Source organism: Phyllobates terribilis, unplaced genomic scaffold (genome assembly GCF_046119375.1).
Source record: "Phyllobates terribilis strain yellow unplaced genomic scaffold, ASM4611937v1 Scaffold_5__5_contigs__length_657084704, whole genome shotgun sequence".
In the NCBI taxonomy this organism is placed as follows: Eukaryota; Metazoa; Chordata; class Amphibia; order Anura; family Dendrobatidae; genus Phyllobates; species Phyllobates terribilis.
Window position 1 is genome coordinate 619,495,438 of NW_027362765.1, and position 16,083 is coordinate 619,511,520.

The 16,083-nt window shown below is 43.5% G+C and overlaps 1 protein-coding gene across 1 annotated transcript in view; it reads right to left on the reverse strand.

Moving 5' to 3' along the window:
• LOC141273767 (protein ELYS-like) overlaps positions 1-11,601 on the reverse strand; it is a 105,631-nt gene extending 94,030 nt beyond the window's left edge. Inside the window, exons 1-6 of the mRNA XM_073686105.1 lie at positions 11,470-11,601; positions 10,729-10,982; positions 10,467-10,647; positions 4,687-4,894; positions 353-466; positions 129-210 (exon numbers count right to left, since the gene is read on the reverse strand). Of these exons, the coding sequence (XP_073542206.1) occupies positions 129-210; positions 353-466; positions 4,687-4,894; positions 10,467-10,647; positions 10,729-10,982; positions 11,470-11,590 (960 nt within the window). The 5' untranslated portion in view covers positions 11,591-11,601. The remainder of the gene's footprint in view (positions 1-128; positions 211-352; positions 467-4,686; positions 4,895-10,466; positions 10,648-10,728; positions 10,983-11,469) is intronic.
• Positions 11,602-16,083: the final 4,482 nt, after the last annotated feature.

Sequence of the window (16,083 nt, forward strand, 5' to 3'; positions counted from 1 at the left end):
TCACTCGAGGAGGAGCACTCACCAAGGAAGTAAGGAGGGTTCAGAGCTGTGAGGTGCTCTACAGACAACTTGAGAATGCCCCCTTTACATTACAAACCATACAGAATAAAAATATACAGACATCTTACCTCATACATAATTTGTCCTGATGGTAAACGTTTTCTGTCCCCAAAAGCCAACTGCAGCAAATGAAAGCTTAAATCTCTACCACTATAGTAGAAAAGATTAAAAGGTTATGATGAGAACATAACTGGAGAGCTAAAGAAATGACAAAATACAGAACTCTTAATTTTGAAATGTAAAATAATTTGGGGAAAGGATGCAATGTTAGTAATTGGATTTTAACAATTACCTTTGACTCGTTTGGACAGCCCAAAGGTAACAGCAGTTTCGGGGGTCATTCTCAGGTTCTTGAAAAGTGACGGAGAAAACAGGAACTCTGCCCCCTTCAATTTGAACATGGTATCTGAAAAAAAATATATATATATATATATATATATACACACATTAAGTCATTAAAATGTCCTACACAAAGCGACATACAATTATGATTTATCCCAGATGATAACTGCATGCAGAGCTGCTATAATAACACATCACGGCTTCTGGATATCCGGCCTGTACAAACATGATGCAGCCCACCACACTAAGCGCCGGCAAGCACGTTTCACACCGGTTAAAGAGAACCTGCCAGCAGATTTTAGTCCTATAAACTAAAGGCATGGCCATAATAGCACGGCGATGCTGATTAATATGATACCTGGTGTGAAGGGATGCGCTCAGTGGCTGCTGATTACTCATCTTATAAAGTTTTCATAAAATGGTGTCTTGTGCTTCAGGACAGGGCGTGGGGGCTGGGTCGTCTTCTGGTTCTCCACCCCTCCACACCAGACTCCTCTATTTCTGGAGCAGGTAACAGATTATTCAGGGACCCGCATACTTTATAAAATTCCACAACGCAGCCATCACTGCATATGCAGCGCCTCTGACGCACACAAGACGTCATTCTCTGAAAACGTCATAAAGGTGAGTATTCAACAGCCACTGAGCGGATCCCTTCACATCAGGTATCAGTAATCAGCACCACAGTGCTATTATCGCCATGCCTTTAATTTAAAGGGCTAAATCCTGCTGACAGGTTCGCTTTAATCATTGTGGTCCGATGTTTGATTGAGTCTGTAGCAAAATATCAAAGTGCTCTACATAGCGCCTGCAGTGAAAATCATTTTTGGTGCTCATTCTGGTTTTTCCAAATTCTCAAAATCATTACATTAAAATGTTCAGATTTTTTAACCCCTTTCTAACATTGTGCGTAATAATACGTCCCTGTGCCCTGGACCTTATGGACCAGGTAAGTATTATTACTTCTTGGCGATCGCGCCCACACAAGTTGTGCAGCCGCGGTTGCCGGTGGGTGCCAGCTGATACCTGGAACCCAGAGCCAGGAGCAGTGTCCGCACCGCTCCCAGCACTTTAACCCCTTAAATGCTGCGATCGCAACATTTAGCGAGCGAGCAGAAAAACAAATGCCGCTCTGCTCTTGAATCGGAGACCCAGTGACATCATTGCCATGGTGTGGAAAGAAGGAGAAAGAGCCACAGGTACAAAGAGCCAGGCACCCAAATATTTGTATTACAAAAATATATAACATTTTATTGAACAGAAGTTTGACAAAAAGACATTAGACCACACAAAAAACATTAAAAGCATTTAAAAAAGGAAAGCAAAACCATGTGAGGGCGTAATATCCCACACATGCACCAACAGGTTAACTAGAATAGAAAAATCAGTCATCATTCAAGACATGTGTCATAGTGACCATAAAGAAAGTCATAAATAGCCCAAGATAGAAAAGTACATGATCATAAGGTTCAATAGTGAATGACTATAAAGTGCAGTAGTATATAGAATATTGATACAATACAAGATGCATAAATAGGATCAATCAAAAGAGAGGAGGACATCTAATAATATCGCCTAAACATCCTGATCATAATGTTAATCATAAACCATCTACTATGCAGGCACTCATAGAGTTCAAAAGTATACAGAGTGTAATATAATAACTGTATGCGCTATTAAGAGGTCAAAGTTAGTATACCTGTTGTGGTCACCCACGCGTATCGCTGCCCACTAGCAGCTTCGTCAGGGGTCACATGACTGTCGGCTAAAATATGGAAAACTTATAGCTCTCAAAATATAGTGATGCAAAAAAACAAAAATGTTTTTAGTGTGTGACAGCTACCAAACATAAAAACCCGATCTAATCACTCACACCGCATGAGGAACGGCGTAAAAAATTAAAACAATTCTTCATCTGCTGCTTTGTTCATTCTGCCTCCCAAAGATCGCAGTATGGCTCGGCTCACATTTATCCTGCGCTCTGTGCTGAGCGCTTACGCTAGGGCTTCCATGTAAGTATGCGATTCAGAAGGAACCCCCAGCGGAACATTCCCTGTAATGAGGCAGATGGAGGCACCGTGGACGCCGTCTGGCCTGTGATCCAACATTGTCAGTCTTTTTATTAGGCGTGCATAAAAGTGCCGTCGGGCACAGTTTTGTTAACGACTGAAAAACAGGACACAGCTAAACAGAGGCCAGACTGAGTCCAGAGTAAGGCCGGTTTCACGCGTCTTGATATTTCCGGTAAAGGAAATACTGGTACCGGAGATAACCGTGTCCGTGTGTACCTGTGTGACATACGTGTGGCAACTGTGTGCCGCATCAGGAGCACACGAACTGGCACCTGGGAATCAGTGGTAAAGTTAACGCTGTTCCCAAGCGCTGGGTGATCAATGCTGCCCTCATCATTATCCCATGCCGATGCATCAGCACGAGCAAGGAACAATGTTGACAGTAGTATTCTGCTTCCGGTGTGTCCTGGTGTAAAAATAAAATTTTACATTCAAATAGCCAAGTCAGGGCCCCTTCCCTTCCGAGCCCCACCATGCCCCTAAACAGTGGTTTTCCCTCACATTTGGGGTATCTGCGTGCTCAGGAGAAAGTGCACAACAAACTTTGGGATCCATTTTATCCTGTTACGCTTGCAAAAATGAAAAAAAAAAAATTGGGTCTAAAGTAGAATGTTCAGTGTTTTCTTCCACATTCCAACAATTCCTGTGAAGCACCTGAAGGGTTAATATATGTATTGAATGTGGTTTTGAGCACCTTGAGGGGTACAATGTTTAGAATGGTGTCCCTTTTGGGTATTTTCTGTCATAAAGGCCCCTCAAGGTCACTTCAAATGTGATGTGGTCCCTAAACAAATAGTTTTGTAAATTTTGTTGTAAAAATGAGAAAACACTGGTCAACTTTTAACCCTTCTAACAAAGAAAAATGTTGGTTTTAAAATTGTGCTGATGTAAAGTAGACATGTGGGAAATGTTATGTATTAACTATTTTGTGTGACACATCTCTCTGATTTAAGGGCATAAAAATTCAAAGTTTGAAAATTGCAAAATTTTCTAAGTTATCGCCAAATTTCGAATTTTTTCACAAATAAACGTAAATCATATCAAATAAATGTTACCACTATCACAAATTGCAATATGTCATGAAAAAAAACAAATCTCAGAATCAGTGGGATCCGTTGAAGCGTTCCAGAGTTATTGCATGAAAGGGAGACTGGTCAGAGTTGTAAAAATTGCGCTGGTGATTAACGTTCAAACAAACTTCGGGGGTAAAGGGGTTAAGCATTTCCCACCTCCCATTGGCTTTCAATGCAACTTGGACAGAATAAAAAAAAAAATATATATATATATATAAGTCTTGAAGTTTACCACAAAAAACTGGGAAAATGTATTGACTTGGATATAAGCCTAGGGTGGGAAATGCAGCAGCTACTGGTAAATTTCCCTATCCTGGTGTGCATATCATCCTCATCCCCAATCCTGGTATGCATGGCCCCCCATCAATGCACACATGAAAAAAAATAACACACTTCTACTCACCTTCCCTCTGCTCCAGTGCTGCGTCCTGTTCTTCCAGCAGCTGATGAGCGCATGACGCCACTGCCATGCGCCCTCAGACGCTGAGGTGAGCTGCCGGGATATTCACTTTTCTCCACGCCGGGACTATGGGCGTGGAGTGGAGTGAATATTCATTTTCTTTAATAGCGCAGTGTCAGTCGCAGCAGTCTGTTTCCTGCAGCAGCTCAGCGATACGGTGTGCTCCAATAGCATGCACAGAGGATAACGGAGCCAGTGGCTGCGACTGACAGTGTGCGCTATTAAAGAAAATGAATATTCACTCCTCTCCACCCCCATGGGCGTGGAGAAGAGTGAATATTAATTTTCTTTAGCAGCAGGCACACATGGTAGCTGCAGCAGCCGGCTACCGACTGTGCACCGCTCTTCCGCCGCAACCTCTCCCACCCCACAGCCAGAATGTAAGTATATACTCGAGTATAAGCCGAGGGTTTTTTTTTTTTTCAGCATAAAAAAAAATGTGCTGAAAAAGTCAGCTTATACACGAGTATATGCAGTAGCTTTGAAAAAAATCATTATATACACATTTTAATCAAAGTTATATATTAAATTACTATGTACAATAATGTGTGGCCAGAAAAAATAACAATTTTCCCTAATAAAACAAGCTTAATACAGCCATGTGAGGGAAAATCTTGAAATGTATCTAAGAATGAAGTAATGCATTTGAATATGGAAAAATAAACAAAACTTTACTTACTCTCGTCTTAAAGTTTTCATGTTCCATAAAGAGAGGTATCCATCACAGAAACCTACAGCCAGGTGATTAGTTCTAGCTATATAGCTGACTGTGGTGACCATGGCTCCAGAAGGTGCAAGCAGCTGAAGACCTATGTGTCGTCTCTCTCGATTAGCCGCTTTTCGGAGTTTAGGGATTTCTGCAGGTATCCCACTAATGACTTCAAGGTCTATAAATAAATTGACAGAAACAAGCATTTCAACATTAAAAGGGGTTGTCACTAACACCTTCTTAAAACTAAACGTTCAGCCCTGATAAAAAAAACAAACAAAAAAAACAACTTGTACTCGCCTCCCATGCCGGCTCCATTCCAGCGGTGTCAGCACTCGCGGTCCCGGGTCTGTGATGCGGTGGAATGACCTGTGATGCCCGGCGCCCAATCAGTGCTGGCGTCAGAGTCCCGGCCTTCAGACAAACTAAACATGAAGAAGAAATCTGGGATCCTCCATGTTCAGTTTGTACGAAGGCGCAGACTGACGCCAGCACTGATTGGGCGCCGGGCATCACAGGTCATTCCACCGCATCACAGACCCGGGACCGCGAGTGCTGACACCGCTGGAACTAAGCCGGCACGGGATGTGAATATAGGGTTTTTTTATTGGGGGGCCGAACATTTCGTTTAAGGGGTTGTCCCAGTAGTGGACAACCCCTTTAAGTCTATTTGCCTGTAATTACATAAGCTGTCGTGTTTGTACATGAGGAACAAACATTTGTTACATTTCCTCTCTGATTTTCAGTGGAATAAGTTGTTAAGTAAAGACTAGCTATGATGTCTCCTATACGACATGAGGGGCTCCTGCTCTCCTGCCCCTATGCAGAACACAGAGAAAAGTAGCATGGCTATAATACAGCAGTACAACCAGCAGTAAGGTGATATAAAACACATTTTAGCTGTGGTTTTTTTTTTCAGAGGGAATGGCGAGTTTTGGAAAAAAAAATCTCATCACTCTCAGATCTCACTTCCAGCATTTACAGTCATTACAAGGGCCAGGAACCCCCTGGAAAACCCCTAGGAGAAGAGCTACGCTGTCATGTCATTACATCCAACACAACCTATCCCAGGTACAGGGGAATAATACCAACAGCCGCAGAACGTTTGTTAAAAGGGAAAATAAAAAAAACTACATTTTAGTCAGCTCTTCAGCCACTTTATCAGGAGGCAGCAAGTTAAACATGCAAAAAGCGATGAGCGGTTTGTAGTATTGATTTCAGCGTTGGTTATAGAATCAGTGACCACTTAAAAGGAGTTTTGAATAACAATTGGGAATCTGAAAAAGGTCTGTCCGTATTAAGAACATTGGAGTAAAGCCCGCTCCTAGATACCCATTTTGTTCTGAACGTTTTAAAATGCCCAAACTGAAGCAAAACCGAAGTCCACCCTCGCCACCTCCCTGCACCATCTTGATTTGTGCTTCTCCTTACACCAAGTCTCATTATGTCCTACCAAAAGACAGATCCTGCAACAAATATAAGGACAGGAGGGAGGAGCAGAGGGTAGAAAAACAATAGGAATATTTGACACATTTTACATCGTGCAGTCTGTCCTATCCATTTTGGGTCTTCTCTATGCTGATGTCTGACTAATTCCCAAACTAAGTGAGCAAGTGCTATAATGTGTAAATGAAAGATACCACTGCAGCAAATCCCTCGCCTCTCTTTACTGTTTTACACTAGATTAAATTTACTTCTTCCCTTAAATATATTACGGTTTCTTTAAATACAAGTTATACAATATTTTAATAGACTTTCTACATTAATTCTCTACAGTTTTCAATACCTCCATTTGATGTAATTGAATAGAAACCTTTAATTTGCCTAGTGAAAGTCAGTCTTTGTAATACAAGACACATACGGGCATAGCTCATAACTACAGGTGCTTCTCACAAAATTACAATATCATCAAAAAGTTAATTTATTTCAGTTCTTCAATACAGAAAGTGAAACTTATATATTATATAGAGTCATTACACACAGAGGGATCTATTATATAGAGTCATTACAGACAGAGGGATCTATTATATAGAGTCATTACACACAGAGTGATCTATTATATAGAGTCATTACACACAGAGGGATCTATTATATAGAGTCATTACACACAGAGGGATCTATTATATAGTCATTACACACAGAGGGATCTATTATATAGAGTCATTACACACAGAGTGATCTATTATATAGAGTCATTACACACAGAGTGATCTATTATATAGAGTCATTACACACAGAGTGATTATATAGAGTCATTACACACAGAGGGATCTATTATAGAGTCATTACACACAGAGGGATCTATTATATAGAGTCATTACACACAGAGGGATCTATTATATAGAGTCATTACACACAGAGGGATCTATTATATAGAGTCATTACACACAGAGGGATCTATTATATAGAGTCATTACACACAGAGTGATTATATAGAGTCATTACACACAGAGGGATCTATTATATAGAGTCATTACACACAGAGGGATCTATTATATAGAGTCATTACACACAGAGTGATCTATTATATAGAGTCATTACACACAGAGTGATCTATTAGAGTCATTACAGACAGAGTGATCTATTATATAGAGTCATTACAGACAGAGTGATCTATTATATAGAGTCATTACAGACAGAGTGATCTATTATATAGAGTCATTACACACAGAGGGATCTATTATATAGAGTCATTACACACAGAGTGATTATATAGAGTCATTACACACAGAGTGATCTATTATATAGAGTCATTACAAACAGAGTGATTATATAGAGTCATTACACACAGAGTGATCTATTATATAGAGTCATTACACACAGAGTGATCTATTAGAGTCATTACACACAGAGTGATCTATTATATAGAGTCATTACAAACAGAATGATTACATAGTCATTACAAACAGAGTGATCTATTATATAGAGTCATTACAAACAGAGTGATTATATAGAGTCATTACAAACAGAGTGATCTATTATATAGAGTCATTACAGACAGAGGGATCCATTATATAGAGTCATTACACACAGAGGGATCTATTATATAGAGTCATTACACACAGAGGGATCTATTATATAGAGTCATTACACACAGAGTGATTATATAGAGTCATTACACACAGAGGGATCTATTATATAGAGTCATTACACACAGAGGGATCTATTATATAGAGTCATTACACACAGAGTGATCTATTATATAGAGTCATTACACACAGAGTGATCTATTAGAGTCATTACACACAGAGTGATCTATTATATAGAGTCATTACAGACAGAGTGATCTATTATATAGAGTCATTACAGACAGAGGGATCTATTTTATAGAGTCATTACACACAGAGTGATCTATTAGAGTCATTACACACAGAGTGATCTATTATATAGAGTCATTACACACAGAGTGATTATATAGAGTCATTACACACAGAGTGATCTATTATATAGAGTCATTACACACAGAGTGATCTATTAGAGTCATTACACACAGAGTGATCTATTATATAGAGTCATTACAAACAGAATGATTACATAGAGTCATTACAAACAGAGTGATCTATTATATAGAGTCATTACAAACAGAGTGATTATATAGAGTCATTACAAACAGAGTGATCTATTATATAGAGTCATTACAGACAGAGGGATCCATTATATAGAGTCATTACAGACAGAGGGATCTATTATATAGAGTCATTACACACAGAGTGATCTATTTCAAGTGTTTATTTCTGTTAATGTTGATGATTATGACTTACAGCCAATGAAAACACAAAAGTCAGTATCTCAGTATATTAGAATACTTTATAACAGCTTGAAAAATGAAATAAAATCCGAAATGTTGGCCTATTGAAATGTATGTTCAGTAAATGCACTCAGTACTTGGTCGGGGCTCCTTTTGCATCAATTACTGCATCAATGTGGCGTGGCATGGAGGCGATCAGCCTGTGGCACTGCTGAGGTGTTATGGAAGTCCAGGTTGCTTTGATAGCAGCCTTCAGCTCGTCTGCATTGTTGGGTCTGGTGTCTCTCATCTTCCTCTTGACAATACCCCATAAATTCTCTATGGGGTTAAGGTCGGGCGAGTTTGCTGGCCAATCAAGCACAGTCATACTATGGCTTTTAAACCAGGTATTGGTACTTTTGGCAGTGTGGACAGGTGCCAAGTCCTGCTGAAGAATGAAATTTCCATCTCCAAAAAACTTGTCCGCAGAGGGAAGCATGAAGTGCTGTAAAATGTCCTGGTAGACGGCTGCGCTGACTTTGGTCTTGATAAAACACAGTGGACCTACACCAGCAGATGACATGGCTCCCCAAACCATCACTGATTGTGGAAACCTCACACTAGACCTCCAGCAGCTTGGATTGTGGCCTCTCCACTCTTCCTACAGACTCTCAGACCTTGATTTCCAAATGAAATGCAAAATTTACTTTCATCTGAAAACACCACCTTGGACCACTGAGCATCAGTCCAGGTCTTTTTCTCCTTGCCCAGGTAAGACTCTTCTGGCATTGTCTATTGGTCATAAGTGGCTTGACACAAGGAATGTGGCACTTGTAGCCCATGTCCTGGATACGTCCGTGCGGTGGCAGCTCTTGAAGCAATGACTCCAGCAGCAGTCCACTCCATGTGAATCTCCCCCTATTTTTTTGAACGGCCTTTTCTTAGCAATCCTTTCAAGGCTGTGGTTATCTCAGTTGCTTGTGCACCTTTTCCTACCACACTTTTTCCTTCTGCTCAACTTTCCATTAATATGCTTTGATACAGCACTCTGAACAGCCAGCTTCCTTAGCAATGACCTTATGTGGCTTACCCTCCTTGTGGAGTGTGTCAATGACTGCCTTCTGGACATCTGTCAAGTCAGCAGTCTTCCCCATGATTGTGGAGCCTACTGAAACAGACTAAAGGGACCTTTTTAAATGCTTAGGAAGCCTTTGCAGGTGTTTTTTAATTCTAATTTACTGAGATAATGACTTTTGTGCTTTCATTGGCTGGAGGCCATAATCATCAACATTAACAGAAATAAACACTTGAAATAGATCACTGTTTGTAATGACTCTATATAATATATGAGTTTCACTTTTTGTATTGAAGAACTGAAATACAATTTTTGATGATATTCTAATTTAGTGAGAAGCACGTGTGTACACAGCGCTGTAGCTATGTGCCCATCACATGACCAGTGCAAAATGTTTATCCACCAGAAGCAAACAATGAATATTACTAATAAAGGACAGCAAGCAGACATCTTAAAAACCACGAGGAATGAATACAGACAGTATATCGCAAAGGCACTAAAGAGGTTAATGGCATTATGTTGTTTTGTGAAATCATAAAGGGAATTCCAAATCAAGTAAATAGCATAATGCTGATATGTGATATGCCATCACTTGATCTCTGGGGCCCCAAACCAATTTGGGGTGGGGGGGGGGCGCATTTCAGGCTCTTAATTTTTTTTCTGCACAAAGGTGGTCGTGATATCTGAACTGTGCTGGGAAAGGCAAAGAGCCCCATCCACTTGAATGAAGAAGTGCCGCAGCAGGTGGCCTCACACCAATGTTCAGAAGGGAAAGGTTATTCCTAGGATTGTTGGGTGCTCTAGAGGTCAGACCCCTTGTGTTTATTGTGTGCTGACAAATCCTAGTAATATGCCATCAATTACTAAAATGTGGTCACCCCTTTAACACAACTTGATTTAGTTTTGTTAAAATATATTTTAAAAATCCTGATTTATTAAGAAAAATACCTGACGCTTCCAACTCATCTTGATTGCAAGAGATATCATCTAAACATAGATCAATAAGAAGAACATGCCCAACATCTGTAACCACAGCTGCCACGCCAAAGAACCATCTTAGACTCTGGTGTAAATGCTGAGTACTGGCATTGGCTCCGCCATCATTCACTAAGGGTTCAACAGCCGTTACCTGAAAGCACAAGAAAATATATAAATTATAACAGTTTCCCAAAAACGATAGAGCAAATCAATCAAGTTTAGAAGTGCTTACCGAGCCAGGGAGCGCCACTGCTTTAACAACTTTTGAAATGCCGACATCATACAAGCAAAGAACACTGCCTTCTGCTTCAAGCAGACCCACAAGAAGTCCTGTCTTCTTCTGCCATGAAAACTCTTTGACAGCGACAACAGTGGGAGGTCTCTCAGTCACTGAGCTAAAACAGTATGCAGAAAGTCTTTCACCCGTTACTGAATTGGTAACTTCAAGCTGGGGTCCACATGCGAGCCAAGCAAGCCCAGCTCTCCCTTTACAGAAAAGAGAAATAAATTACACACATGCACTGCCAACCTTTTCTGAGCCTATAACTTCATATTTGTAAAAACAGATTAAAGATATAAGTTTTTACAAGAAACACTGGGCATATGCCCCCACAACAGAGAGTTAGCTGCATAGTATAGGGGATAACTGTTAGATCGGTGTAAGGCAGGGCTCGCACAACTGTATTTTACAGTCCGTATATGAAGCACAAGGTCCAAAACGTACCGCTTCAGACCCGAGGCTGTAAGCTAAGGTTGGGAAGCCGGCCACGAGGTCAGGCGATGCAGCCCGTATACGGACCACAAGATACGCTTGTATGAACTCCACTTTAGTCCTACTTTTACCCCACCAATCTAACAATCATCACTTATCAGAAAAGATTAAAGAAGACTGGAAAAAAAAACGTTTACCATTCATTTGGTAAAACAATGAGCAAACAGACCATCGTTCTATTAGATGTTACATATCTCTTACCTGGGGTAAACTTTGCACGCAAGACAGATTCCAGGTTAATTTCATCCTCCTGGAGAGCTTCTATTGTGATCTCCGGAAATTGCAGCAAGCTGCTAGTTACTTGGGCCTCAAGATTCGGCATCTTATTTTTCTTTCAGAGGAAAAACAAGAATTTGAAATTAAACAAAGTAAATGAAAACACAGTAATATTACACCAGTATATTATATATATAAGCACAGAAAGGACACTCCAGTCATATGCACCCATACACAATACAGGTGCTTACATGGCCAATAAAAACATGCTAGATTATTTCCCATAATGGGCCACTTTGCACTGAAAGGTATAGTCACCATATACCCACTGAACGTATGCCAAGCAGGGCTGTGGAGTCAGTAAGCCAAACCTTCGCCCCCTTGATGTCCGTCTTCACAGCACGGCCTCACTGCTGAGCGTGTACATAAAGTGCAGCACAGATTCATCTCACCTAAGCAGAGACCCTTACATCAGGAACAGAACAGACATTTATAGGACATTTCACAACTTTCCCAAATTCTTATGAAAACATTTACAGCACATCCTGCATTGTACTACTGTACCCAATTTATTATATATTTTAGGAATCGGTCCATTTTATACCGACTCCGACTCCACAGCCCTGAGGCCAAGACAACAAACTTGGTAACAACCTATGGATTTATTTTGTCCATACGCTTGGTGTATTTGCAGTACATGCAAAATATACAGTGTTACAAACTTAAGGAAAAGTCTTTACATATGCCACCTATTCAAGGCTTCGTTGACCTTTAGCCATGATTATAACTGGATACAATTTTGATTTTACAAAAATCTTTGCCGAATAGGCATAAAGGGCGAATTCTGAAAACCTGCGCACTTGATCTTAGCAATCAGACTCAATTTCTCAGAAATGACAAATGGTAAGGTTTTTAATATTAGAGTTAGGACTGTCCCATAAGGGTTGCCGTGAAGTGGCGGGATGGCTTTCACATTATTTTGATCAAAATTATGTTAACTAAATACCCTTTATTATTTATTATTATTTTTGCACTGTGCGATTTATACATCTACTTTCAGTTATTTGGGTATTTTTCTTGTTCTTGGTTTCTCTAAATTTCTCAGAAGCCCATATGATAATTAAGGAAGCAAACTAGTTGCTATAGCAATTATTCCATTGCACCAGTTTTCCTAAATCTCTGTCATCTCTGAATCCGGCGGTCTTACTTTCCATTACTAGGTACAACATTTCTTTTAAAAGGGAGAAAGAAAATGCAAATCTGAAACTCCCTGCTGCGCTGCGGGGGGCACAAGCCACATTCTTCTGCCAGGTGCAGCAGCTGAACTCAGATTACTGTACCGTGTCTCCCATCAGTAATGTGCTATTTCATCTATTTATGGAGATCCTGTACATTACAACATAGATCAGAGACGTCAAACACACAGAGGGCCAAAATGAAAAACGTGGACAATGTCGCAGGCCAACCAGTATACAATATGGGGGCCCACACAGTCCTCCGTACAGTACAATGGGGGCCCACACAGTCCTCCGTACAGTACAATGGGGGCCCACACAGTCCTCCACACAGTACAATGGGGGCCCACACAGTCCTCCACACAGTACAATGGGGGCCCACACAGTCCTCCACACAGTACAATGGGGGCCCACACAGTCCTCCACACAGTACAATGGGGGCCCACACAGTCCTCCACACAGTACAATGGGGGCCCACACAGTCCTCCGTACAGTACAATGGGGGCCCACACAGTCCTCCGTACAGTACAATGGGGGCCCACACAGTCCTCCACACAGTACAATGGGGGCCCACACAGTCCTCCACACAGTACAATGGGGCCCACACAGTATAATGGGGCCCACACAGTCCTCCACACAGTATAATGGGGTCCACACAGTCCTCCACACAGTACAATGGGGCCCACACAGTATAATGGGGCCCACACAGTCCTCCACACAGTATAATGGGGCCCACACAGTCCTCCACACAGTATAATGGGGTCCACACAGTCCTCCACACAGTACAATGGGGCCCACACAGTATAATGGGGCCCACACAGTCCTCCACACAGTATAATGGGGCCCACACAGTCCTCCACACAGTACAATGGGGGCCCACACAGTCCTCCGTACAGTACAATGGGGGCCCACACAGTCCTCCGCACAGTACAATGGGGGCCCACACAGTCCTCCGCACAGTACAATGGGGCCCACACAGTATAATGGGGCCCACACAGTCCTCCACACAGTATAATGGGGTCCACACAGTCCTCCACACAGTACAATGGGGCCCACACAGTCCTCCACACAGTATAATGGGGCCCACACAGTCCTCCACACAGTATAATGGGGTCCACACAGTCCTCCACACAGTACAATGGGGCCCACACAGTATAATGGGGCCCACACAGTCCTCCACACAGTATAATGGGGCCCACACAGTCCTCCACACAGTATAATGGGGCCCACACAGTCCTCCACACAGTACAATGGGGCCCACACAGTCCTCCACACAGTACAATGGGGCCCACACAGTATAATGGGGCCCACACAGTCCTCCACACAGTATAATGGGGCCCACACAGTCCTCCACACAGTATAATGGGGCCCACACAGTCCTCCACACAGTATAATGGGGCCCACACAGTCCTCCACACAGTATAATGGGGCCCACACAGTCCTCCACACAGTATAATGGGGCCCACACAGTCCTCCACACAGTATAATGGGGCCCACACAGTCCTCCACACAGTATAATGGGGTCCACACAGTCCTCCACACAGTACAATGGGGCCCACACAGTATAATGGGGCCCACACAGTCCTCCACACAGTATAATGGGGCCCACACAGTCCTCCACACAGTATAATGGGGCCCACACAGTCCTCCACACAGTACAATGGGGCCCACACAGTCCTCCACACAGTACAATGGGGCCCACACAGTATAATGGGGCCCACACAGTCCTCCACACAGTACAATGGGGCCCACACAGTATAATGGGGCCCACACAGTCCTCCACACAGTATAATGGGGCCCACACAGTCTTCCACACAGTATAATGGGGTCCACACAGTCCTCCACACAGTACAATGGGGCCCACACAGTATAATGGGGCCCACACAGTCCTCCACACAGTATAATGGGGCCCACACAGTCCTCCACACAGTACAATGGGGGCCCACACAGTCCTCCGTACAGTACAATGGGGGCCCACACAGTCCTCCGCACAGTACAATGGGGGCCCACACAGTCCTCCGCACAGTACAATGGGGCCCACACAGTATAATGGGGCCCACACAGTCCTCCACACAGTACAATGGGGCCCACACAGTATAATGGGGCCCACACAGTCCTCCACACAGTATAATGGGGTCCACACAGTCCTCCACACAGTACAATGGGGCCCACACAGTATAATGGGGTCCACACAGTCCTCCACACAGTACAATGGGGCCCACACAGTACAATGGGGCCCACACAGTCCTCCACACAGTACAATGGGGCCCACACAGTATAATGGGGCCCACACAGTCCTCCACACAGTATAATGGGGCCCACACAGTCCTCCACACAGTACAATGGGGGCCCACACAGTCCTCCACACAGTACAATGGGGGCCCACACAGTCCTCCACACAGTACAATGGGGGCCCACACAGTCCTCCACACAGTACAATGGGGGCCCACACAGTCCTCCACACAGTACAATGGGGGCCCACACAGTCCTCCACACAGTACAATGGGGGCCCACACAGTCCTCCACACAGTACAATGGGGGCCCACACAGTCCTCCACACAGTACAATGGGGGCCCACACAGTCCTCCACACAGTACAATGGGGGCCCACACAGTCCTCCACACAGTACAATGGGGGCCCACACAGTCCTCCACACAGTACAATGGGGGCCCACACAGTCCTCCACACAGTACAATGGGGGCCCACACAGTCCTCCACACAGTACAATGGGGGCCCACACAGTCCTCCACACAGTACAATGGGGGCCCACACAGTCCTCCACACAGTACAATGGGGGCCCACACAGTCCTCCACACAGTACAATGGGGGCCCACACAGTCCTCCACACAGTACAATGGGGGCCCACACAGTCCTCCACACAGTACAATGGGGGCCCACACAGTCCTCCACACAGTACAATGGGGGCCCACACAGTCCTCCACACAGTACAATGGGGGCCCACACAGTCCTCCACACAGTACAATGGGGGCCCACACAGTCCTCCACACAGTACAATGGGGGCCCACACAGTCCTCCACACAGTACAATGGGGGCCCACACAGTCCTCCACACAGTACAATGGGGGCCCACACAGTCCTCCACACAGTACAATGGGGGCCCACACAGTCCTCCACACAGTACAATGGGGGCCCACACAGTCCTCCACACAGTACAATGGGGGCCCACACAGTCCTCCACACAGTACAATGGGGGCCCACACAGTCCTCCACACAGTACAATGGGGGCCCACACAGTCCTCCACACAGTACAATGGGGGCCCACACAGTCCTCCACACAGTACAATGGGGGCCCACACAGTCCTCCACACAGTACAATGGGGGCCCACACAGTCCTCCACACAGTA